At 44.8% G+C, this 27,695-nt stretch overlaps 1 protein-coding gene across 5 annotated transcripts; it reads left to right on the forward strand.

Annotated features, from left to right (window-relative positions):
* Nucleotides 1–96: 96 nt before the first annotated feature.
* On the forward strand, nt 97–27,695 carry LOC110505974 (phosphatidylserine synthase 1). Of its 5 annotated transcripts, XM_090216371.1 has the most exons (14): nt 97–650; nt 1,746–1,837; nt 2,327–2,371; nt 2,741–2,865; nt 3,335–3,493; nt 3,638–3,789; nt 5,705–5,846; nt 10,721–10,833; nt 11,386–11,451; nt 15,272–15,371; nt 18,046–18,114; nt 23,204–23,264; nt 23,339–23,354; nt 24,510–27,695. In XM_090216371.1, the coding sequence occupies exons 1-14, from the start codon at nt 466–468 to the stop codon at nt 24,523–24,525; spliced, it is 1,341 nt and encodes a 446-aa protein (XP_090072497.1). In that variant the 5' UTR covers nt 97–465; the 3' UTR covers nt 24,526–27,695. The 5 variants fall into 5 exon arrangements, with proteins under 5 accessions (XP_090072497.1, XP_090072490.1, XP_090072502.1 ...); XM_090216364.1 differs by lacking the exon at nt 23,339–23,354; XM_090216376.1 differs by lacking the exons at nt 23,339–23,354; nt 24,510–27,695 and adding an exon at nt 23,430–24,396.

The following is a 27,695-nucleotide window of genomic DNA, read 5'->3' on the forward strand; positions in this document are numbered from 1 at the left end:
TTCATATTACTCTTTACCCTCCTGTGACATGAACGTAAATAACCTCACGCGGTGTGGAACTGACCTTGGTTTACCCATAGAAATATAATCCATTCTATTTATGTGGGTTTGCCTTGGTGGTTTACAAACGTTAAGAAAATAGCGCGTGACTGATCTCATAAACTGAACCCTTCGACTTTCCATAGTGGCACTCCCCTAGACTTACAAACCAATCAAAAAATCGAGAGTTTATTTTCCCCTAAAACGTTTCAGTTAACCCGTGATGTTCGCACTCGCAAGAAGGCAGCAGTTCATTCTTGACTCTGTTTTTCTTTAGGTTGTGCTGTTGCGCACATATTTAACGGACGAGCGTCTGGTCTTTACTAGTGGACAACATGAATCATTAATTTCGCTGAACGTCTAAATGTCAATCTAAAGGAGCCCGCAGGAGGTGAAGCGGATTCCTCTGGTCACGCTCCCGCAATTATGGCGTCCGGATATGGGTACGAATCGCGGACTATAGGCAAAGATGATGTGAACTACAGGATGCATTTCCGTATGATCAACGAGCAGCAAGTGGAGGATATTACACTGGACTTTTTCTATAAGCCGCACACAATAACACTGTTAACATGCACAGTGCTCAGCTTGATGTATTTCGCATTTACAAGGTAAGTAGAGTGCCTAGCCAGTCAACTACCGGTAGTTAACACTAGCTAGCTATATGCTAACGATATTGACTGGGCCAACTGCCAGAGCAGCTAAGTGTTTGTTTATGCAGTCAAAAAGTAATTACGTTCGCTAGTATTTCCGACTATTGACATGTGTAACTAAGGTCTTTCGATGAAGTAGTTAGCTAGCTTAAGTTCTCTGGTGCGGGACTGACCATCTGGCTCCTCGCTCTCGTCTCTAATGAAGGAGAATATTTGTTTGGTTTCGATGTAGCAAGTGGGCTGATTATTTGCAATTTGTAGCTACATTGTGACAACGTGCCACGTTTGTATCTTTTCTATACGGTGGGGAAGGATCTCCCTTCCTTGTTCCTGGTGGTCCATTTTTATCTGCAAGATGCATCTAGCCGTTTCTTACATCATGGGTGCGTTCAGTTCGATTGAACATTTGCTACGTTGCGGAACCGTTTGCATTGAACGTTCTTGAACAGTCTTTGAGGTACCTTTGCGCCGTTTGTTGGGTGTGGCAGGCTGTGGTTGAAGCAACGAGTTACGTATTTAAAGGAGAGCGGTGCATTTTGAACTCGCAACCCAACCTCTCCCGGTTTTCAACTTGTCGTTCGTACAGCACCGTTTCCACTACGTTTTTGCGTACTGAACGCAGCCCATGATGTACAGCTTGGCTGTGTCCAAATGGCATCCTATTCCATATAGCGCCCTGGTCAAAAGTATTTCACTATGTGGAATGGGGTGCCATTAGGGACATATCCCTTATCTGCTGCTCTCATCAAGAGTGGTTTATCCTCAATAACCAAATGGAATGGGGGGGGGGGGTGTCAGGAGTAGGTCAACCAGCACTGATGAGTGAATTATAATATCATTTCAGCCCTCTCACTGGTCTTTCATAAGTGTGATTGAAGGAGAGCACTGTACAGCAGGCTATGTGGGGACAGAGGTGGGAGTAGAATTTGGGTTTCAAACCCACCTGTCCAATCAGTGCATCAGTTTTAGAACTGTTTTCATCTCACTGACTCTGAAATGTCATAATGCTGGTTTTGGTTTGTGTTAATAATCCTTGCCTTTTTGTTATGTTAGGGATGAGACAAACGAAGACGCCAACTTGTGGGTGGGCCTCATCCTGGTCCTCTCCTTCTTCCTGGTCATCAGTGTTCTGGCCTTCCCTAACGGTAAGGACAAGGTTGTCCAAGTTGCTTCTGACATCAAATGGCACCTTTTTCCCCTATATAGTGCACTACTTCAGACCTGGGCTCTGGTCAAAAGTAGTGCACTATATAGGGAATAGGGTGCTAGTGTAACTGCTGTGAAATGGCTAGCTAGTGCGCGGTAGTAGCGTTTGAAACGGTGATGTCACTCGCTCTGAGATGAAGTAGTTGTTTCCCTTACTCTGCAAGGGCCGTGGCTTGGTGGGTAACGATGCTTCGAGGGTGACTGTTGTCTGTGTTCATAAAACGTTCTACGTGTCAGACATCTCTACGTGTCAGACATCTCTACGTGTCAGACATCTCTACGTGTCAGACATCTCTACGTGTCAGACATCTCTACGTGTCAGACATCTCTACGTGTCAGACATCTCTACGTGTCATTGTACACCAGCCTTGGAACTCTTAAGTGTGGATGAAGTTGTTGATTCAATATTTTGACACTTCTCTCTCTAGGACCATTTACCAGACCACATCCGGCGATATGGCGAATAGTTTTCGGTAAGTGACAAATATAACAATCCCTTTTTTTGTATAGGCCTAGCTACCATTCCAGTTCACTTTGAATGAGTTTAACCATGAATTATCCACCCAATTCATGAGAGTTGGTAATCTCTCTAGGTTTCTTTATAGGTTCCTTCCTTCTAGGGAGTGTTTCCTGGCCACTGTGCTTCGGCTTCAGTTGCTCTTTGGGGTTTAGGCCTACTTTCTGACAACTGTTGATGTAAAAAGGGCTTTCTAAATTGCTGAAACCAGTTCAGCCCTGATTGAATGAGATTCTGCCTAATCTGACATCTCCCTTTTATGGTCAGGTCTGAGTGTGCTGTACTTCCTGTTCCTGGTGATCTGACATCTCCCTTTTATGGTCAGGTCTGAGTGTGCTGTACTTCCTGTTCCTGGTGTTCATCATCTTCCTAAACTGGGAGCAGGTGAAGAACGTCATGTACTGGCTGGACCCCAACCTGCGCTACGCCACCCGGGAGGCTGACATCATGGTGAGTAAGCAGCAGCCTTGCTCTCCTATCAGTCTCTGGTTGCTTCCCAACTCACCCTGTTCCCTATGGAGTGCACTACTTTTCACTAGAGCCCCGTGGTCAAAAGTAGTGCACTATAATAGGGGAATAGAGTGCCATTTGGGACGCACACTTTCTTTACTGTCAGTTTCTGATCTCTTAGCTATCAGTCTCTTGGTTAGCACATTGACCTCGGCTACTTCCTGATTCTCCACCTGAGGTGCACACTTCCCGGCATGCCTTTTAACAATTGTGAAACTCCCTCCAGCCAATACTTACACCAATCCAATGCTTTTAATCCATGATGGGAAGTGTGCAAGTCCACACTTTGGGGGAAAAGGGTGGAGAAACAGGATACAGCCCTCTTCTAGCATCAACACTCACTTCCTCATGCTCTTGTTCTGATTGGCTAGTGTTGATGTCGTCTCTGGCCGCTGTGCTCTGCTTGTAGGAGTATGCAGTGAACTGTCACGTGATCACCTGGGAGCGAATCCTGAGCCACTTTGACATATTCGCCTTCAGTCACTTCTGGGGCTGGGGCATGAAGGCCCTGCTCATCCGCAGCTACGGCCTCTGTTGGACCATCAGCATCACCTGGGAGCTCACTGAGGTACACAAACACCCCAAAGCACGAATACACACACACCAAATGTCAGAACATTTGGTTAGGAGAGTGTCAGAAGGAGTTTAGGAGAGGTATAAATTATTACTCTTCCTCTCCCTATTTTCCCCCTCCTCATCCTCTCCTCCTCAGCTGTTCTTCATGCACCTGCTGCCTAACTTTGCTGAGTGCTGGTGGGACCAGCTGATCCTGGACATCCTGTTGTGTAATGGAGGAGGCATCTGGATGGGTATGACTGTCTGTCGCTTCCTGGAGATGAGGACCTACCACTGGGCCTCCATCAAGTAGGTACCCCATAACCCTACTACTGGGCCTCCATCAAGTAGGTACCCATAACCCTACTACTGGGCCTCCATCAAGCAGGTACCCATAACCCTGTCATTGGGCATCCATCAAGTAGGTACCCATAACCCTACCACTGGGCCTCCATCAAGCAGGTACCCATAACCCTATCACTGGGCCTCCATCAAGTAGGTACCCATAACCCTAACCCTATCACTGGGCCTCCATCCAGCAGCTACCCATAACCCTAACCCTACCACTGGGCCTCCACCATGTACACAAAAGTATATGGACACCTACTCATCAAACATCTCATTCCAAAATCATGGGCATAAAAATTTAGTTAGCGCCCCCCTCCCCCTTTTCTGCAAATAACAGCCTCCACAATTCTGAGAAGGCTTTCCACTAGATGTTGGAACATTGCTGTGGGGACTTGCTTCCATTCAGCCATGAGCATTAGTGGGGTCGGGGCCGTTGCTGAAACAGGAAAGGGCCGTTCCCAAACGTTTGCCACAAAGTTAGTAGCACAGAGTCATCTAGCATTTTATTGTATGCTGTAGCTTTAAGATTTCCCTTCACTGGAACTAAGAGGCCTAGCCCGAACCATAAAAAAACAGACCCAGACCATTATTCTGTGAAACCCAGATTCTTCCATCTTACTGCCAGATGGTGAAGCGTGGTGATTCATCACTCCAGAGAACACGTTTCCACTTTTCCAGAGTCCAATGGTGGATCGCCTTACACCACTCTAGCCGAAGCTTGGCATTGCGCATGGTGATCTTAGGTTTGTGTGCGGCAGCTCGGCCATGGAAACCCATTTCAGGAAGCTCGCGACGAACAGTTCTTGTGCTGACGTTGCTTCCAGAGGCAGTTTGGAACTCGTTGTCAGTGTTGAAACCGAGGACAGACAATTTTTATGCGCTTCAGCACTCGGCGGTCCTGTTCTGTGAGCTTGTGTGGCCTACCACTTCACGACTGAGCTGTTGTTGCTCCTAGATGTTTCCACTTCACAATAACAGCTCTTACAGTTGACCGGGGCAGCTCTAGCAGGGCAAAAATGTGATGAACTGACTTGTTGGAAAGGTGGCATCTTATGACGGTGCCACGTTGATAGTCACTGAGCTCTTCAGTACGGGCTATTCTACTGCCAATGTGTGTCTATGGAGATTGCATGGCTGTATGCTAGATTTTATATACAGGTCAGCAAACGGGTGTAGCTGAAAATGCCGAACCTGCTAATATGAAGGGGTGTCCACATACTTTTGGCTCTGTAGTGTAGGTCCTCCTAGCCCTACCACTGGGCCTCCAGCATGTAGGTCCTCCTAGCCCTACCACTGGGCCTCAAGCATGTAGGTCCTCCTAGCCCTACCACTGGGCCTCCAGCATGTAGGTCCTCCTAGCCCTACCACTGGGCCTCCAGCATGTAGGTCCCCTCCCTCCCTCGCTTTACTGGCTGTGTCACAATTGGCACCCTTTTCCCTGTAAAGAGCAGTTCTTTTGACCAGGCCCCATGGGGCTCTGCAATAGCGTCCTGTCCAGGGGGTGTACTTGTTGGTCAAGCTGCCTCGCGCTACCTAAACAGGAGATCTGCTTCTGGCTCATACAAGGCTACTTACTTTCTCTAGGGAATTGAGTGACATTTGTTCACGTCTCAGAAACAAAACCGTATGGAAATTGACTTCCTACATTTTTACATTGACCTTTTTAGTCATTTATCAGACTTTCTGATCCAGAGGCACTTACAGTTTAGCTTTCGTTTAGTATTATCAGGCCCGTTGCCCGGTAACGAGATGGCCTTGAATGATTTATGTAATGGCATTGTTTTCATAGTTAGCTGTGTGTTACTTATCTTATTGAATGTCTATTCACAAGCCTTGTTAACTCTTCTGCCGTGTGTGTGTGTCTCTACCTGTCCAGGGACATCCACACCACGACAGGGAAGATCAAACGTGCTGCGCTCCAGTTCACCCCGGCTAGCTGGACCTACGTCCGCTGGTTTGACCCCAAGTCTTCCCTGCAGCGCGTCACCGGGGTCTACCTCTTCATGATCATCTGGCAGGTATGTTCCTGGTTTCAAACGTACAACTGTCATTCTATTTCTAATGTACCCATGTCCAATAACACTCTATAGTGCACTACTTTAGGGCCCTGGTCAAAGTCTGACCTGACAGCACTAGGTATATGGGGAGTTCTGGCCTGACAGGGGTTAGCTGTTAGCACTAGGTATATGGGGAGTTCTGGCCTGACAGGGGTTAGCTGTTAGCACTAGGTATATGGGGAGTTCTGGCCTGACAGGGGTTAGCTGTTAGCACTAGGTATATGGGGAGTTCTGGCCTGACAGGGGTTAGCTGTTAGCACTAGGTATATTGGGAGTTCTGGCCTGACAGGGGTTAGCTGTTAGCACTAGGTATATGGGGAGATCTGGCCTGACAGGGGTTAGCTGTTAGCACGAGGTATATGCAGAGTTCTGGCCTGACAGGGGTTAGCTGTTAGCACGAGGTATATGCAGAGTTCTGGCCTGACAGGGGTTAGCTGTTAGCACAAGGTATATGGGGAGTTCTGGCCTGACAGGGGTTAGCTGTTAGCACTAGGTATATGGGGAGATCTGGCCTGACAGGGGTTAGCTGTTAGCACGAGGTATATGCAGAGTTCTGACCTGACAGGGGTTAGCTGTTAGCACGAGGTATACGGGGAGTTCTGGCCTGACAGGGATTAGCTGTTAGCACTAGGTATATGGGGAGTTCTGGCCTGACAGGGGTTAGCTGTTAGCACTAGGTATATGGGGAGTTCTGGCCTGACAGGGGTTAGCTGTTAGCACTAGGTATACGGGGAGTTCTGGCCTGACAGGGGTTAGCTGTTAGCACGAGGTATACGGGGAGTTCTGGCCTGACGGGTTAGCTGTTAGCACGAGGTATATGGGGAGTTCTGGCCTGACAGGGGTAAGCTGTTAGCACTAGGTATATGGGGAGTTCTGGCCTGACAGGGGTTAGCTGTTAGCACAAGGTATATGGGGAGTTCTGGCCTGACAGGGGTTAGCTGTTAGCACTAGGTATATGGGGAGTTCTGGCCTGACAGGGGTTAGCGGCTAGCACTAGGTATATAAAATGGTTTCGCTACGGTGTTCCCTAATGAATATGACCCTGGGTTAATGATGGAAAGCACTGGAGTTTATTCAGTGCTTCACCATCTATCCATCCACCCCACGGTGTGGTGGGGCGCTGTCCCCCGTCCAGAAACTGTCCACCCAGTCACATGTCATCCGGCTAGTTTCTCACTCTTTAGGTAATGAGATTTCAATAAGAACACGCCAGGCAGAATCCCCATATACACTCCCACCTATACACTCCCACCTATACACTCCCACCTATACACTCCCACCTATACACTCCCACCTATACACTCCCACCTATACACTCCCACCTATACACTCTCATCAATACACTCCCATCTATACACTCCCACCTATACACTCCCATCTATACAGTACAGTATCATCTATACACTCCCACCTATACACTCCCACCTATACACTCCCACCTATACACTCCCATCTATACACTCCCATCTATACACTCCCATCTATACACTCCCATCTATACAGTACAGTATCATCTATACACTCCCATCTATACACTCCCAGTCAGAAGTTGGGACACACCTACTCATTCCAGGGTTTCTTTTTTAAAACTATTTTCTAAATTGTAGAATGCAAATCTGTCAAGGCAAAAAGTGGCTACCTTGAAGAATTTCAAATATAAAATACTTACTACATGATTCCATATGTGTTATTTCATAGTTGTGATGTCTTCACTATTATTCTACAATGTAGAAAATAGTACAAATAAAGAAAAACCCTGGAATGAGTAGGTGTGTCCAAACATTTGACTGGTACTGTATATATATATTTATACTCTGGACTCCGACATTACTATAGATGATACTGTACTGGTACTGTATAGATGGTACTGTATAGATGGTACTGTATAGATGGTATAGATGGTACTGTATAGATGGTACTGTACTGGTACTGGTACTGTATAGATGGTACTGTATAGATGGTACTGTATAGATGGTGTTGTATAGATGGTACTGGTACTGTATAGATGGTACTGGTACTGTATAGATGGTACTTGTACTGTATAGATGGTACTGTATAGATGGTACTGGTACTGTATAGATACTGTATAGATGATACTGTATAGATGATACTGTATAGATTATGTACTGTATAGATACGGTACTGTATAGATGGTACTGTATAGATGATACTACTGTATAGATGGTACTGTACTGTATAGATGATACTGTATAGATGATACTGTACTGTATAGATGGTACTGTATAGATGGTACTGTATAGATGATACTGTACTGTATAGATGATACTGTGCTGCATAGATGATACTGTGCTGTATAGATGGTACGGTATAGATGGTACGGTATAGATGATGGTACTGTATAGATGATACTACTGTATAGATGATAATACTGTATAGATGGTACTGTACTGTATAGATGATACTGTACTGTATAGATGATACTGTACTGTATAGATGATACTGTACTGTATAGATGGTACTGTATAGATGGTACTGTATAGATGGTACTGTATAGATGGTACTGTATAGATGGTACTGTACTGTATAGATACTGTGCTGTATAGATGGTACGGTATAGATGGTACGGTACTGAATAGATGGTACTGTATAGATACGGTACTGTATAGATGGTACTGTATAGATACGGTACTGTATAGATGGTACTGTATAGATGGTACTGTACTGTATAGATGGTACTGTTTAGATGGTACTGTACTGTATAGATGGTACTGTATAGATGGTACTGTACTGTATAGATGGTACTGTATAGATGGTACTGTATAGATGATACTGTACTGTATAGATGATACTGTACTGTATAGATGGTACTGTATAGATGGTACGGTACTGTATAGATGGTACGGTACTGTATAGATGGTACTGTACTGTATAGATGGTACTGTACTGTGTAGATGGTACTGTATAGATGATACTGTACTGTATAGATGGTACTGTACTGTATAGATGGTACTGTACTGTATAGATGATACTGTACTGTATAGATGGTACTGTACTGTATAGATGGTACTGTACTGTATAGATGGTACTGTACTGTATAGATGGTACTGTACTGTATAGATGGTACTGTATAGATGGTACGGTACTGTATAGATGGTACTGTATAGATGGTACTGTATAGATGGTACTGTATAGATGGTACTGTATAGATGGTACGGTACTGTATAGATGGTACGGTACTGTATAGATGGTACGGTACTGTATAGATGGTACGGTACTGTATAGATGGTACTGTATAGATGGTACTGTACTGTATAGATGGTACTGTATAGATGGTACTGTATAGATACTGTACTGTATAGATACTGTACTGTATAGATACTGTACTGTATAGATGGTACTACTGTATAGACACTGTACTGTATAGATGGTACTACTGTATAGATACTGTACTGTATAGATGGTACTACTGTATAGATACTGTACTGTATAGATGATATGGTACTGTATAGATGGTACTGTACTGTATAGATGGTACTGTATAGATGGTACTACTGTATGATGGTACTGTATAGATGGTACTATATAGATGGTACTACTGTATAGACACTGTACTGTATAGATGGTGCTACTGTATAGATACTGTACTGTATAGATGGTACTGCTGTATAGATACTGTACTGTATAGATGGTACTGTATAGATGATACTGTACTGGTACTGTATAGATGGGAGTGTATAGATGGGAGTGTATATGGGGATTCTGCCTGGCGTGTTCTTATTGAAATCTCATTACCTAAAGAGTGAGAAACTAGCCGGATGACATGTGACTGGGTGGACAGTTTCTGGACGGGGGACAGCGCCCCACCACACCGTGGGGTGGATGGATAGATGGTGAAGCACTGAATAAACTCCAGTGCTTTCCATCATTAACCCAGGGTCATATTCAGTAGGGAACACCGTAGCAAAACCAGGTCCCAACCAGAGAGCCCACCATAGCTGCCAATACTCCTTCACCCCCCCTTATCCTCAATACTGGCTGCCATGGCGATGAAAAGCTGAGCAGCTTCTCTTGAAATGGACTAGTCTCTCCTCTCCCTCCCTCTCCCTCCCTCTGTCTCCTGTTCCCAACACTCTGGGGGCTTGAAATAGTAATTACCCACTCTTTGAGAGGAGCTTGAAGAGGGGTGGGGGGTGAGAGTGGAGGGGTGGGTGAGTAGGGAGAAGGGGAGAGTGAAGGTAGAGAGAGAGAGTCCTCAGTAGTAGCTACAGTTTAGCTGCTTTCTCTCCAGAGGGCCTGTAGACAGTCTTATTTGGCCCTGAGCCTATCTCTACACTGAGAGACACACACACACACACACACACACACACACACACAGGCTCAGGGCCAAATGACAGCGTGTTGAGACAGTCTGGTTCCAGTCTCTTCATTATGCTGTACTGTGGATGATGAGAAGTGCAGGGTCAAACTGTGAGTGGGTCCAAATGTTGACATGGTTCAGGTTCACTGTATTGCATAGCTAGGCTATGTATTCTACTTCCTCATTTGGGAGGTAGAGCGAGAGGGAGGAGTTAGTTGAGGTGGCAGGTAGCCTGGTTGTTAGAGCATTGGGCCAGTAACCAAAAGGTTGCTAGATCAAATCCCCGAGCTGACAAGGGAAACATCTGTCATTCTGCCCCTGAACAAGGCAGTTAACCAACTGTTCCTAGGCCGTCATTGTAAATATGAATTTGTTCTTAACTGACTTCCCTAGTTAAATTACAAAAAAATCTAATAATTAGTAGCTGTATTCAGTGTGATTAGAGCCCTCTGTAGTGCCCTGTGTAGTGGGTGGCTTTGTGATGGTGTCTGTGATAACTCTCTCTGTTTCTCCATAGCTGACAGAGTTGAACACATTCTTCCTGAAGCACATATTTGTGTTCCCGGCGTGCCACGCCCTCAGCTGGTGTCGGATCCTCTTCATCGGCATCATCACAGCTCCCACCGTGAGGTAGGAACCTCACCCCTCACCTGGGCTGATCTCTCCCCCCCCTCTCTCCTCTGTTCTCCCCCCCCTCTCTCCTCTGTTCTCTCCCCCCCCTCTCTCCTCTGTTCTCTCCCCCCCCTCTCTCCTCTGTTCTCCCCCCCCTCTCTCCTCTGTTCTCCCCCCCCTCTCTCCTCTGTTCTCCCCCCCCTCTCTCCTCTGTTCTCCCCCCCCTCTCTCCTCTGTTCTCCCCCCTCTCTCCTCTGTTCTCCCCCCCTCTCTCCTCTGTTCTCCCCCCCTCTCTCCTCTGTTCTCCCCCCCTCTCTCCTCTGTTCTCCCCCCCTCTCTCCTCTGTTCTCCCCCCCTCTCTCCTCTGTTCCCCTTTCTCTCCCAATTTGCACCCCTTCTGCACCAGTCTTCAGAAAACTCCTCAGTCAGACCGTCAGTGTTTGTCCAACATGTCTAGAGTTAATGGCTATGAGAGGACAGCTCTTTGTCTGTGGTAAACTGGTTCACATGTCTGCCTTCACATCCTGTGTTTGTCCTGACCTGTGGTGGTGTTTTCTCCGTGTTTTTCAGGCAGTACTATGCCTACCTCACAGACACACAGTGTAAGCGTGTTGGGACACAGTGCTGGGTGTTTGGGTGAGTGTTATTTCATTAGCTACTACCATGACGACAGTAGATGATGTCTGAGGAGATGTTTACTCTGCTGTCTGCCATCTACACCATTAAACTACAATACATATTTACTGCAGTAGCCAGCCGTCAGGTCGATGATTTACCTTCAGTCAACAACTGAACAGAGCTCTTTGACGGTGTGGTTTCTACCGTTGGGCTGTGTGTTTCTACCGTTGGGCTGTGTGTTTGTACCGTTGGGCTGTGTATTTGTACCGTTGGGCTGTGTGTTTGTACCGTTGGGCTGTGTATTTGTACCGTTGGGCTGTGTATTTCTACCGTTGGGCTGTGTATTTGTACCGTTGGGCTGTGTATTTGTACCGTTGGGCTGTGTATTTGTACCGTTGGGCTGTGTGTTTGTACCGTTGGGCTGTGTGTTTGTACCGTTGGGCTGTGTGTTTGTACCGTTGGGCTGTGTGTTTGTACCGTTGGGCTGTGTGTTTGTACCGTTGGGCTGTGTGTTTGTACCGTTGGGCTGTGTGTTTGTACCGTTGGGCTGTGTGTTTGTATGTAAACTGTAGCAGTGTGAGGGTGAAGACATGGGAGATGGAGGCTAGTGTTAACGGACCTTCTACAGCGTGGAGGACTGAGAAACTAGCTGGTTAGGGTGAAGACATGGGAGATGGAGGCTAGTGTTAACGGACCTTCTACAGCGTGGAGGACTGAGAAACTAGCTGGTTAGGGTGAAGACATGGGAGATGGAGGCTAGTGTTAACGGACCTTCTACAGCGTGGAGGACTGAGAAACTAGCTGGTTAGGGTGAAGACATGGGAGATGGAGGCTAGTGTTAACGGACCTTCTACAGCGTGGAGGACTGAGAAACTAGCTGGTTAGGGTGAAGACATGGGAGATGGAGGCTAGTGTTAACGGACCTTCTACAGCGTGGAGGACTGAGAAACTAGCTGGTTAGGGTGAAGACATGGGAGATGGAGGCTAAGGTTAACGGACCTTCAACAGCGTGGAGGACTGAGAAACTAGCTGGTTAGGGCTGTACACACACAGTCACACACACACACACACACAGACAGTCTGGCAGTGAAGCACTACAGAACAATGGCCTCCGTTGTCCCCCAGCTAAACCCTGAGTATTAAAGACTGGCCGTATGAAAGTCATTACTAAGACACATGGGGTAGGAGTGTGTAGGGTAGAATACTCTATAATACTGGAATCACTAAGTCAGTGTGTATTCTGACTGTTATTTATGATTAGATATACATACACTTCTCTCAATCAAATCAAACTTTATTTGGCACATGCACCGAATACAACAACCTTACCGTGAAATGCTGAATACTAATAATAAGTGTTGACTTTACTGTGAAATGCTTTTGGGGCCTTCCTCTGACAACGCCTAGTATAAAGGTCCTGGATGGCAGGAAGCTTGGCCCCAGTGATGTACTGGGTCGTACGCTCTACCCTCTGTGTATTCTAGTGGTTCCCATGTTCAGGGTAATAAGGGGTCGTACGCTCTACCCTCTGGGTGTATTCTAGTGGTTCCCATGTTCAGGGTAATAAGGGGTCGTACGCTCTACCCTCTGTGTGTATTCTAGTGGTTCCCATGTTCAGGGTAATAAGGGGTCGTACGCTCTACCCTCTGGGTGTATTCTAGTGATTCCTATGTTCAGGGTAATAAGGGGTTGTACGCTCTACCCTCTGTGTATTCTAGTGGTTCCCATGTTCAGGGTAATGAGGGGTCGTACGCTCTACCCTCTGTGTATTCTAGTGGTTCCCATGTTCAGGGTAATAAGGGGTCATACCCTCTACCCTCTGTGTGTATTCTAGTGCTTCCCATGTTCAGGGTAATGAGGGGTCGTACCCTCTACCCTCTGGGTGTATTCTAGTGGTTCCCATGTTCAGGGTAATAAGGGGTCGTACGCTCTACCCTCTGTGTGTATTCTAGTGATTCCTATGTTCAGGGTAATAAGGGGTCGTACGCTCTACCCTCTGTGTGTATTCTAGTGGTTCCCATGTTCAGGGTAATAAGGGGTCGTACGCTCTACCCTCTGGGTGTATTCTAGTGATTCCCATGTTCAGGGTAATAAGGGGTCGTACGCTCTACCCTCTGTGTATTCTAGTGGTTCCCATGTTCAGGGTAATAAGGGGTCGTACGCTCTACCCTCTGTGTATTCTAGTGGTTCCCATGTTCAGGGTAATGAGGGGTCGTGCGCTCTACCCTCTGTGTGTATTCTAGTGGTTCCCATGTTCAGGGTAATGAGGGGTCGTACGCTCTACCCTCTGTGTATTCTAGTGGTTCCCATGTTCAGGGTAATAAGGGGACCTACCCTCTACCCTCTGTGTGTATTCTAGTGCTTCCCATGTTCAGGGTAATGAGGGGTCGTACCCTCTACCCTCTGGGTGTATTCTAGTGGTTCCCATGTTCAGGGTAATAAGGGGTCGTACGCTCTACCCTCTGTATTCTAGTGGTTCCCATGTTCAGGGTAATAAGGGGTCGTACGCTCTACCCTCTGTGTATTCTAGTGGTTCCCATGTTCAGGGTAATGAGGGGTCGTGCGCTCTACCCTCTGTGTGTATTCTAGTGGTTCCCATGTTCAGGGTAATGAGGGGTCGTACGCTCTACCCTCTGTGTGTATTCTAGTGGTTCCCATGTTCAGGGTAATGAGGGGTCGTACGCTCTACCCTCTGTGTATTCTAGTGGTTCCCATGTTCAGGGTAATAAGGGGACCTACCCTCTACCCTCTGTGTGTATTCTAGTGCTTCCCATGTTCAGGGTAATGAGGGGTCGTACCCTCTACCCTCTGGGTGTATTCTAGTGGTTCCCATGTTCAGGGTAATAAGGGGTCGTACGCTCTACCCTCTGTATTCTAGTGGTTCCCATGTTCAGGGTAATAAGGGGTCGTACGCTCTACCCTCTGTGTATTCTAGTGGTTCCCATGTTCAGGGTAATGAGGGGTCGTGCGCTCTACCCTCTGTGTGTATTCTAGTGGTTCCCATGTTCAGGGTAATGAGGGGTCGTACGCTCTACCCTCTGTGTGTATTCTAGTGGTTCCCATGTTCAGGGTAATGAGGGGTCGTACGCTCTACCCTCTGTGTATTCTAGTGGTTCCCATGTTCAGGGTAATAAGGGGACCTACCCTCTACCCTCTGTGTGTATTCTAGTGCTTCCCATGTTCAGGGTAATGAGGGGTCGTACCCTCTACCCTCTGGGTGTATTCTAGTGGTTCCCATGTTCAGGGTAATAAGGGGTCGTACGCTCTACCCTCTGGGTGTATTCTAGTGGTTCCCATGTTCAGGGTAATAAGGGATCTTAGAAACTTTCGTAGACAACATTTGTGAAATGTGATTTTATAACCCCCCCCCATTATATTCCATTAATATTCTGTCTATCCATGTTTGCATTGTGCATGTGGCATGTGTACTGTTGTCAGTCTGTTTATTTTGGTTAGTGCTTAGCAGGGGTCTGAATATGTTGCTTATTCCCTCCAGCTCCCACTAGAGTAAAGGCTGTTGGCAATGTTAACATCTGACCATGTAGATGGACTGGTTTCATGTTTCCATGGGCCTCAGCTTACCTCTCTGCCTCGCTCACCCCTCACCCTCCTCTCCCTCACTCTGTCATGTCACCACCCAGCCGGGTGACAGGTGTCATAGGGTGCATCTCAACAGCTACCCTATTCCCTTTATAGTGCACTACTTTAGACCAGGTTATCCACCATGGAGGGAATAGGGAGCCATTTGGGACACAGATATAGCTGTCTGATTACCCAGCAGCCTTAGCTGTAGTGTGTGACGTCTGTGTGTGTGTGTGGATCTCTGTTGACATCACAGGGCCATAGCGTTCCTGGAGGCCTTGGCGTGTGTAAAGTTTGGAATGGAGCTGTTCTCCAAGACCCAGGTCCTCTATGTGCTGCTGTGGCTGGTGTGTGTGGTAAGAATGGTCTCCACACAGCTGTCATGTTCAAGTAGTATTACTGTGTACATAAACATACCAGTCTCCACACAGCTGTCATGTTCAAGTAGTATTACTGTGTACATAAACATACCAGTCTCCACACAGCTGTCATGTTCAAGTAGTATTACTGTGCACATAAACATACCAGTCTCCACACAGCTGTCATGTTCAAGTAGTATTACTGTGCACATAAACATACCAGTCTCCACACAGCTGTCATGTTCAAGTAGTATTACTGTGTACATAAACATACCAGTCTCCACACAGCTGTCATGTTCAAGTAGTATTACTGTGCACATAAACATACCAGTCTCCACACAGCTGTCATGTTCAAGTAGTATTACTGTGTACATAAACATACCAGTCTCCACACAGCTGTCATGTTCAAGTAGTATTACTGTGTACATAAACATACCAGTCTCCACACAGCTGTCATGTTCAAGTAGTATTACTGTGTACATAAACATACCAGTCTCCACACAGCTGTCATGTTCAAGTAGTATTACTGTGCACATAAACATACCAGTCTCCACACAGCTGTCATGTTCAAGTAGTATTACTGTGTACATAAACATACCATTCTCCACACAGCTGTCATGTTCAAGTAGTATTACTGTGTACATAAACATACCAGTCTCCACACAGCTGTCATGTTCAAGTAGTATTACTGTGCACATAAACATACCAGTCTCCACACAGCTGTCATGTTCAAGTAGTATTACTGTGCACATAAACATACCAGTCTCCACACAGCTGTCATGTTCAAGTAGAATTACTGTGCACATAAACATACCAGTCTCCACACAGCTGTCATGTTCAAGTAGTATTACTGTGCACATAAACATACCAGTCTCCACACAGCTGTCATGTTCAAGTAGTATTACTGTGTACATAAACATACCAGTCTCCACACAGCTGTCATGTTCAAGTAGTATTACTGTGTACATAAACATACCAGTCTCCACACAGCTGTCATGTTCAAGTAGTATTACTGTGTACATAAACATACCAGTCTCCACACAGCTGTCATGTTCAAGTAGTATTACTGTGTACATAAACATACCAGTCTCCACACAGCTGTCATGTTCAAGTAGTATTACTGTGCACATAAACATACCAGTCTCCACACAGCTGTCATGTTCAAGTAGTATTACTGTGTACATAAACATACCAGTCTCCACACAGCTGTCATGTTCAAGTGGTTTGTTTATGTACATAGTAAAACTAGTCTCCAAACAGTTGTTCAGGTCTCTAAAAGTACATATCACTATTTATGTTAGCAGACCAGTCTGTTTTTTGTCATAGTTAATGTACCATAAATAGCTTGGTCATCGTTAAGATCATGTGACTGTTGGACCAACGTACCAGGGCTGTAGTTGTCCTAGTATTAGATGGTGACAGGATAACGTACCAGGGCTGTAGTTGTCCTAGTATTAGATGGTGACAGGATAATGTACCAGGGCTGTAGTTGTCCTAGTATTAGATGATGACAGGATAACCTACCAGGGCTGTAGTTGTCCTAGTATTAGGTGATGACAGGATAACGTACCAGGGCTGTAGTTGTCCTAGTATTAGATGATGACAGGATAATGTACCAGGGCTGTAGTTGTCCTAGTATTAGATGATGACAGGATAACGTACCAGGGCTGTAGTTGTCCTAGTATTAGATGGTGACAGGATAACGTACCAGGGCTGTAGTTGTCCTAGTATTTGGTATTAGATGATGACAGGATAACCTACCAGGGCTGTAGTTGTCCTAGTATTAGATGATGACAGGATAACGTACCAGGGCTGTAGTTGTCCTAGTATTAGATGGTGACAGGATAACGTACCAGGGCTGTAGTTGTCCTAGTATTAGATGGTGACAGGATAACGTACCAGGGCTGTAGTTGTCCTAGTATTAGATGATGACAGGATAACGTACCAGGGCTGTAGTTGTCCTAGTATTAGATGGTGACAGGATAACGTACCAGGGCTGTAGTTGTCCTAGTATTAGATGGTGACAGGATAACGTACCAGGGCTGTAGTTGTCCTAGTATTAGATGGTGACAGGATAACGTACCAGGGCTGTAGTTGTCCTAGTATTAGATGGTGACAGGATAACGTACCAGGGCTGTAGTTGTCCTAGTATTAGATGGTGACAGGATAACGTACCAGGGCTGTAGTTGTCCTAGTATTAGATGATGACAGGATAACGTACCAGGGCTGTAGTTGTCCTAGTATTTGGTATTAGATGGTGACAGGATAACCTACCAGGGCTGTAGTTGTCCTAGTATTAGATGGTGACAGGATAACGTACCAGGGCTGTAGTTGTCCTAGTATTAGATGATGACAGGATAACGTACCAGGGCTGTAGTTGTCCTAGTATTAGATGATGACAGGATAACGTACCAGGGCTGTAGTTGTCCTAGTACTGCTTTATCTATGGAATGTCAGTGTGTTTACAGCTAAAAGGCCTTTCATTTTGTGGCTGACATGTTTGGCTATATGAGGGACTACTTGATGTTGGTGTATTCATTTCATTGTATTCATAGATCTATGTATATGTATATTTTTGTATTTTATGTTTTGACTATTGTTTCAAGGACAATAAAGCTGAAACGTGACCTTGAACTGACTGTGGCCTTAACTCTGTCTCCTGTCCTCCCAGGCCTTGATCACATTCCTGTGTCTGTATGGGATGGTGTGGTATGCAGAGATCTACGGCCCCAAAGAGAAGGTATGCTGACATACCTGGCTAGATATGAACTACACCTCGTTGACTACAGGATGGTCCTGCTGCAACCATTCTCCATATACATGCACCTTTATTCATCACCCAGGTCACTGGAACTGTGACTATTCCAGGTCGTTTAGAACACATGTCCCTGGAACTGTGACTATCCCAGGTCGTTTAGAACACATGTCCCTGGAACTGTGACTATCCCAGGTTGTTTAGAACACGTCCCTGGAACTGTGACTATCCCAGGTCGTTTAGAACACATGTCCCTGGAACTGTGACTATCCCAGGTCGTTTAGAACACGTCCCTGGAACTGTGACTATTCCAGGTCGTTTAGAACACATGTCCCTGGAACTGTGACTATCCCAGGTCGTTTAGAACACATGTCCCTGGAACTGTGACTATCCCAGGTCGTTTAGAACACGTCCCTGGAACTGTGACTATCCCAGGTCGTTTAGAACACATGTCCCTGGAACTGTGACTATTCCAGGTCGTTTAGAACACGTCCCTGGAACTGTGACTATCCCAGGTCGTTTAGAACACATGTCCCTGGAACTGTGACTATTCCAGGTCGTTTAGAACACGTCCCTGGAACTGTGACTATTCCAGGTCGTTTAGAACACGTCCCTGGAACTGTGACTATCCCAGGTCATTTAGAACACATGTCCCCGGAACTGTGACTATCCCAGGTCATTTAGAACACATGTCCCCGGAACTGTGACTATCCCAGGTCATTTAGAACACATGTCCCTGGAACTGTGACTATTCCAGGTAATTTAGAACACATGTCCCTGGAACTGTGACTATCCCAGGTCATGACAGGCACTAGTAGTGTCTTCTACTGTCAGCTATGAGGTTGAAGTGCCGACTGTCAGCTATGAGGTTAAAGTGCCGGACTGTCAGCCATGAGGTTAAAGTGCCGACTGTCAGCCATGAGGTTAAAGTGCAGACTGTCAGCTTTAATTTGAGGGCATTTTCATCTCTATCGGGTGAATCGTTTAATAGGTACAGCACTTTTTGTACATAGCGCCCCCCCCCCCCATTAACTTGTGTATTAAAATAATCAAAGGTTTAGCATTTGGTCCCATATTCATAGCATGCAATGACCAAAAATATCATACCACCAAGACATGCTAACCTCTCACCATTACAATAACAGGCGAGGTTAGCATTTCATATCATACCCCCAAGACATGCTAACCTCTCACCATTACAATAACAGGGGAGGTTAGCATGTCTTGGGGGTGTGATATAAAATGCTAACCTCCCCTGTTATTGTAATGGTGAGAGGTTAGCATGTCTTGGTTAGCATTTCATATCATACCCCCAAGACATGCTAACCTCTCACCATTACAATAACAGGCGAGGTTAGCATTTTATATCATACCCCCAAGACATGCTAACCTCTCACCATTACAATAACAGGGGAGGTTAGCATTTTATATCATACCCCCAAGACATGCTAACCTCTCACCATTACAATAACAGGGGGGGTTAGCATTTTATATCATACCCCCAAGACATGCTAACCTCTCACCATTACAATAACAGGGGAGCTTAGCATTTTATATCATACCCCCAAGACATGCTAACCTCTCACCATTACAATAACAGGGGAGCTTAGCATTTTATATCATACCCCCAAGACATGCTAACCTCTCACCTTTACAATAACAGGGGAGCTTAGCATTTTATATCATACCCCCAAGACATGCTAACCTCTCACCATTACAATATCAGGGGAGCTTAGCATTTTATATCATACCCCCAAGACATGCTAACCTCTCACCATTACAATATCAGGGGAGCTTAGCATTTTATATCATACCCCCAAGACATGCTAACCTCTCACCATTACAATAACAGGGGAGCTTAGCATTTTATATCATACCCCCAAGACATGCTAACCTCTCACCATTACAATAACAGGGGAGCTTAGCATTTTATATCATACCCCCAAGACATGCTAACCTCTCACCATTACAATAACAGGGGAGCTTAGCATTTTATATCATACCCCCAAGACATGCTAACCTCTCACCATTACAATAACAGGGGAGCTTAGCATTTTATATCATACCCCCAAGACATGCTAACCTCTCACCATTACAATAACAGGGGAGCTTAGCATTTTATATCATACCCCCAAGACATGCTAACCTCTCACCATTACAATAACAGGGGAGCTTAGCATTTTATATCATACCCCCAAGACATGCTAACCTCTCACCATTACAATAACAGGGGAGCTTAGCATTTTATATCATACCCCCAAGACATGCTAACCTCTCACCATTACAATAACAGGGGAGCTTAGCATTTTATATCATACCCCCAAGACATGCTAACCTCTCACCATTACAATAACAGGGGAGCTTAGCATTTTATATCATACCCCCAAGACATGCTAACCTCTCACCATTACAATAACAGGGGAGCTTAGCATTTTATATCATACCCCCAAGACATGCTAACCTCTCACCATTACAATAACAGGGGAGCTTAGCATTTTATATCATACCCCCAAGACATGCTAACCTCTCACCATTACAATAACAGGGGAGCTTAGCATTTTATATCATACCCCCAAGACATGCTAACCTCTCACCATTACAATAACAGGGGAGCTTAGCATTTTATATCATACCCCCAAGACATGCTAACCTCTCACCATTACAATAACAGGGGAGGTTAGAATTTTATATCATACCCCCAAGACATGCTAACCTCTCACCATTACAATAACAGGGGAGCTTAGCATTTTATATCATACCCTCAAGACATGCTAACCTCTCACCATTACAATAACAGGGGAGGTTAGAATTTTATATCATACCCCCAAGACATGCTAACCTCTCACCATTACAATAACAGGGGAGCTTAGCATTTTATATCATACCCCCAAGACATGCTAACCTCTCACCATTACAATAACAGGGGAGCTTAGCATTTTATATCATACCCCCAAGACATGCTAACCTCTCACCATTACAATAACAGGGGAGCTTAGCATTTTATATCATACCCCCAAGACATGCTAACCTCTCACCATTACAATAACAGGGGAGCTTAGCATTTTATATCATACCTCCAAGACATGCTAACCTCTCACCATTACAATAACAGGGGAGCTTAGCATTTTATATCATACCCCCAAGACATGCTAACCTCTCACCATTACAATAACAGGGGAGCTTAGCATTTTATATCATACCCCCAAGACATGCTAACCTCTCACCATTACAATAACAGGGGAGCTTAGCATTTTATATCATACCCCCAAGACATGCTAACCTCTCACCATTACAATAACAGGGGAGGTTAGCATTTTATATCATACCCCCAAGACATGCTAACCTCTCACCATTACAATAACAGGGGAGGTTAGCATTTTATATCATACCCCCAAGACATGCTAACCTCTCACCATTACAATAACAGGGGAGGTTAGTATTTTATATCATACCCCCAAGACATGCTAACCTCTCACCATTACAATAACAGGGGAGGTTAGCATTTTATATCATACCACCAAGACATGCTAACCTCTCACCATTACAATAACAGGGGGGTTAGCATTTTATATCATACCCCCAAGACATGCTAACCTCTCACCATTACAATAACAGGGGAGGTTAGCATTTTATATCATACCACCAAGACATGCTAACCTCTCACCATTACAATAACAGGGGGGGCTAGCATTTTATATCATACCCCCAAGACATGCTAACCTCTCACCATTACAATAACAGGGGAGGTTAGTATTTTATATCATACCCCCAAGACATGCTAACCTCTCACCATTACAATAACAGGGGAGGTTAGCATTTTATATCATACCACCAAGACATGCTAACCTCTCACCATTACAATAACAGGGGGGGTTAGCATTTTATATCATACCCCCAAGACATGCTAACCTCTCACCATTACAATAACAGGGGAGGTTAGCATTTTATATCATACCCCCAAGACATGCTAACCTCTCACCATTACAATAACAGGGGAGGTTAGCATTTTATATCATACCACCAAGACATGCTAACCTCTCACCATTACAATAACAGGGGGGGTTAGCATTTTATATCATACCCCCAAGACATGCTAACCTCTCACCATTACAATAACAGGGGAGGTTAGCATTTTATATCATACCCCCAAGACATGCTAACCTCTCACCATTACAATAACAGGGGAGGTTAGCATTTTATTTTTTGTTGGCGGGGTTGATATTTGTGCGTCTCATTTAGTTTGCTTAATTGAGCGACTAAAGTCACTGCAAAAACGTCTAAATTAATTACAGATTTCTTGAGTTATCTTAGATTAATTCAGACTATTTTGAAGCATCTGGCTACAGCATCTCAACATGGACAAACAGTAGTATTGCTGTTTTTCAAGCGAAGGTCTTTTTAAGGGAGTATGCGAGCTCACTCGTTCAGTTTGCCTAGCCAAGTTTGCTGCCGCCTAAAGTCCCAGGGCCAGAGTGAAGGTTTGAGAGAGTTCTCTGAGTGAGGGTTTGAGAGAGTTCTCTGAGTGAGGGTTTGAGAGAGTTCTCTGAGTGAGGGTTTGAGAGAGTTCTCTGAGTGAGGGTTTGAGAGAGTTCTCTGAGAAGTACTCATAGCCAACTGGAAAGCTTTTCTACAGAAACCATGATTTGTGTAGAATGTTGTTTAACCCTCATTTTTACCGTGCTGTGAATGGCAGTTTCCACACCTGTGTTTTTAGAGTTCCAACATAAACTAGCTGACTCACTGTGTAGTTTAGTCTTCAGGGAATATGACCTTGTGGTTCATCTGACCTTGTGGTTCATCTATAAAGAACATGACAGGATGTCACAGCTTTTCACCTGTAGATCATTAACCTTGTATTCACGCCAATGACTTTGTCCCAAATGGCACCCTACTCCCTATATAGCCTAGTGCACTACTTTTCACCAGGACTCTAGTGCACTATACAGTATAGGGGGGGAGAGGATGCCATTTAGGACTCCTGCCTGTGGCTGGATCAGCTGGCTGTTGGCTGTGTAGGGTTCTCTCAGCCCTATGTCAGTGACATGTCTGTTCTGACCCCTCCTGTGTTTTACAGAGCTACTCTGAATGTGAGGACAGCAACTACAATGAGGACTTTGTGTCAGAACAAGGGAAAGGTAACTATGGTGTCTCTATTCATCCTCTAGGGTTAAACAGAACAAGGTAACTATGGTGTCTATTCATCCTCTAGGGGTAAACGGAACAAGGTAACTATGGTGTCTCTATTCATCCTCTAGGGGTTAAACAGAACAAGGTAACTATGGTCTCTATTCATCCTCTAGGGTTAAACAGAACAAGGGAGAGGTAACTATTGTCTCTATTCATCCTCTAGGGGTAAACAGAACAAGGTAACTATGGTGTCTCTATTCATCCTCTAGGGGTTAAACAGAACAAGGTAACTATGGTCTCTATTCATCCTCTAGGGTTAAACAGAACAAGGTAACTATGGTGTCTCTATTCATCCTCTAGGGTTAAACAGAACAAGGTAACTATGGTGTCTCTATTCATCTGCTAGGGTTAAACACATGCAGGTCATTATTAATGGGTTTCGTATGTAATATGCCATTTTTAGTTATTTATGCCTCCCATTGTTGGGTAACTTGAGTTTCATCCAATCTGAGACTGGGAGAGTTTACTGTAAATATAGCTAGGCAGTGGTCTGACCTCTAGTGGTTGACTGGGAGAGTTTACTGTAAATACAGTTAGGTAGTGGTCTGACCTAGTGGTTGACTGGGAGGGTTTTCTCTAAATACAGTTAGGTAGTGGTCTGACCTAGTGGTTGACTGGGAGGGTTTACTGTAAATATAGTCAGGTAGTGGTCTGACCTCTAGTGGTTGACTGGGAGAGTTTACTGTAAATATAGTTAGGTAGTGGTCTGACCTCTAGTGGTTTGATTGGAAACTTGCCTCTTATCCAATGGAAACACACCTCTACTTTCAACTATGTTCAACCATCAAAATGTGTCGTCCATTAGAGATGTCTTTGCGAATTGTTCAACACAGACACAATATGAACATTACAACAATGAGAATCTTTCCCTCTCTCACTCTGTTCTTTGGCTATGTCTATTTGTTGTGTATGACTTTGATGGTGCACTGTCTGTATATTTAGACATCTTGGTTGTGTCTCAAATGGCATCCTCTACAATGCACACTACCCATAGGGCTCTGGTCAAAATTAGTGCACTGTATAGGCAATAGGGTGCCATTTAGGATGCACACCATATCTTTTTAACTGTTTTATATTGTATGACATCACATTTGATGTGTTTTCTAGATATGTACCAATATGTTATAAGAAACCTGAACCTAATCCTAAACTTAAACCTTATCTAAACTTAATCCTAAACTTAAACTTTGCAGGAGAACTGCATTCTGAGGGTGAGGCTCCTCCCACCAGGCAGCGTGGGCGGAGCTCAGGGAAGAACAAATCCACCAATGGGCTGGGGAAGAAGTAATGCTAGCCCTGCCACCCAGGGTGGAGTCCCGCCTTCTTCTCCTGTCAGAAACCCGGACCACAGAGGAAGAGGTGCATGTTGGGAGAGATGGAAGAGAAAGAAAGGATAGACAACACTTTCCCTGTGCATTTTAACGTACGGAGAAGCACCCATCCATAAGAGGGGAGAGTGGGCCCAGGTTAGGGGCATGGTCAGTGGACAGGATAGACAGACACCATGTCCATGCAGGGTTGTAGATGGAGAGGGGGGGGGGGGGGGTGGCCTATAGATCAGAGAACCACACAGATACCTACTGGTGGTTCACACGGTCAGAGCTCCTACCTACCTTACGGCTGATCAGTTTGTGTGTGTCTGCGTAAGCATGTGTGTGTGGCGGCAATATTGCTTCTCCTCAGTCAGAACCGAAGAATGCATGTTCCATTGTACAGGAGTTGATAAACTACTGTGATTGGAGAGCTACGTTTATCCTGTACCATATATCTTTCATGTGCTTCAGCCCATAGAATTAGAATACTAGAATGGATATGAACCTTCTTATGATGGTATACAGGCTGTCGGCCATTTTGGTCAGGGAGTTGCTCAACCATGGTTAGCCAGTGCTGTGATAAGATATTGTGTAAAATAATGAATTGGGGGAATTTGTCTACAGTGTGTGTTTGTTAGCTAGCTAACCGGACAGCTTTTAGAGGAACGATTCTAGTCATTTGTCCAATTAACTGTCAATATGCCAACATTCCATTCCAACAATCCCATTCATTGGCTGGTTGGACTTCGCCTAGTTGTAAATGCAATAAGTTAGCTATTGATTATTGTATCATAGTGGTACTCAGTTTTCCAAGAAAACAACAACAACAATTTTGACATTTTATAGTCTGTTTACATATATTATAGAGGCTATATCAAAATGTGTATAAAACCTGTATAAACTGTATTTATAATTATGACTATTTTAGATTGACGATCACATTTAGACATTTCTGATATCACATGCCTTACTTTTGGTTTCCTGTAGAAGTCAAATCCGGATTATGCCTCTACTGCCAGTTAGACTGGTTAGGATTCCTCCCTGAACAATATGGCTTCCGTTATTCACACTATTATGGACATGTGAGGGTTTATGACATAGCCCCCCCCCCCACACCTCCATCAGACTACTGTATGTAAATGGGGCCCTATTCTCTATATAGTGCACTAAGATTGACCAGACCCCAGTCCAATGTACTGCACTAAGAAGACAATAGGGTGCCATTTGGGCAGCAGAGATGATATAGCTGTGTAAATATGACAGAAGTTGGACTCTCGTGTTGACTACTGTAGAGGAAGGCTGTTATTCTCTGCTCCAACTCTTCATCATCAGTTGGTTCATATTTACAAGTGTTCACCATTTTTGGTTTGTTTTTATGACTTGAACAAAGAGAGGAATGTGAACAGAGGCCATATGGATCAAACTTCTGAGTAGGAGGGCTGATCTAGGATCAGGTCCCAATGTAATCGTACTCATTATGCTCTACAATACTCAAACTGATCCTAGATCAGCACTCTACTGTCAGAGTAGAGATGCTTGGTACATATGGCACCAGGATTTTAATGCAAAGCTGCTTTGGCATGTAAGGACGGACGTTTGTGATTGTTGTGTTTGACCTCCTGGGTCAGAGGATTGTCTTTACTCCACCAGCTCCATATAAACCGTTGACTTACGCTGTTTTGGAGATGCTGTACATTTACTGTAATGTTTTGTTTTGTGAAATCATCATCATGACCTTTGTGTGATTTATTATGTGACGTCCCAAATGGCACCCTATTCCCTCTATAGTGCACTACCTTTTGACCAGAGTCCTATGGGCCCTGGTTCAAAAGTAGTGCACTACAAAGGGATTTTGTTGCCATTTAGGATGCAGCCTTCCTCTCCCTTCACATCTGGGCTGCTGTGTTTTTCCAGTAAACGACGAGGCCAGTCGTTCATAGTTGGAGCTTGGTCTGTCTGTGCAGGCAGGTAGCTTTGTTTTCCTACGATGTGGACGTTCTCCCCTTCATGGCATTTTGAATGGCTAAGTGTTGGAAATGGAGTGTCTCGGGAGGGCCTGGGGGAGGCTACAGATTTACTACTGTAGTAGTGACAACATGGTCTTTGCGTCAGTGTCGCACCACATCAGTAAGCCAGTATTCACACCATGTCTTTTTTCAGTGTTGCTGTGAACATTTTTAATTCAATGCCCTTGTGCCTGTATGTATGTATGTAATGTAGTTTTGTTCTTTTTAACACTTTTTTGCAGTTTGTATTCAGCCTTCTACATTTCTCCTTGAGTCTTTATTCCAGTGTTCTATTGATTATAAACTGGGTGGTTCGAGCTCTGAATGCTGATTGGCTGACAGCCGTGGTATATCAGACCATATACCACGGGTATGACAAAACATGTATTTTTACTGCTCTAATTATGTTGGTAACCAGTTTATAATAGCAATAAGGCACCTCAGGGGGTTTGTGGTATATGGCCAATATACCATGGCTAAGGGCCGTGTTGCATTGTGTCTAAGAACAGCCCTTAGCCGTGGTATATTGGCCTTATATCACACCCCCCCGGGCCTTATTGCTCAAGTAAAGGTTTGTCAGTCACTGGGCCTGGGTAATACTCTGAGAATGCATCCATCCTTCCTCCCCCTTGGAGTAAACGCTGTTCTGACATAACTCTGTCTTTCTAAGCTACTTTTTTTTGTATACAAAATTGCGTATAATTCCTGAGAAATGTGGTTTGACGAATGGAGTTTAGCGATGTCACTCTGAGCTATTATCACCCATCCAGTTGTCAGATAAGTGAATATTTCGAGGGAGGGTGGAAGGGAGGATAGAAGGGTGCATTTTAGAAGTATTCAACCATAGCCATCATCTCAACACAAATATTTCTTTATGTCAAAATCAGACACTGACACTCATCCCCAGGTAGCATGGACCAGACTCCCTGGCTGTATAGAATATGGCGTATTGTTTCTGGAATGAAGATGCCATTTTGCCAAAACAATCCCTCTCGAAAAGGAGACTTGTGTTTTTGTTTGTTTTTTTTCACTCTGAATTAATAAAACTTTATTAAAAATG

This window comes from Oncorhynchus mykiss, chromosome 2 (assembly GCF_057628025.1).
Source record: "Oncorhynchus mykiss isolate SJ-2025 chromosome 2, ASM5762802v1, whole genome shotgun sequence".
Taxonomy (NCBI): domain Eukaryota; kingdom Metazoa; phylum Chordata; class Actinopteri; order Salmoniformes; family Salmonidae; genus Oncorhynchus; species Oncorhynchus mykiss.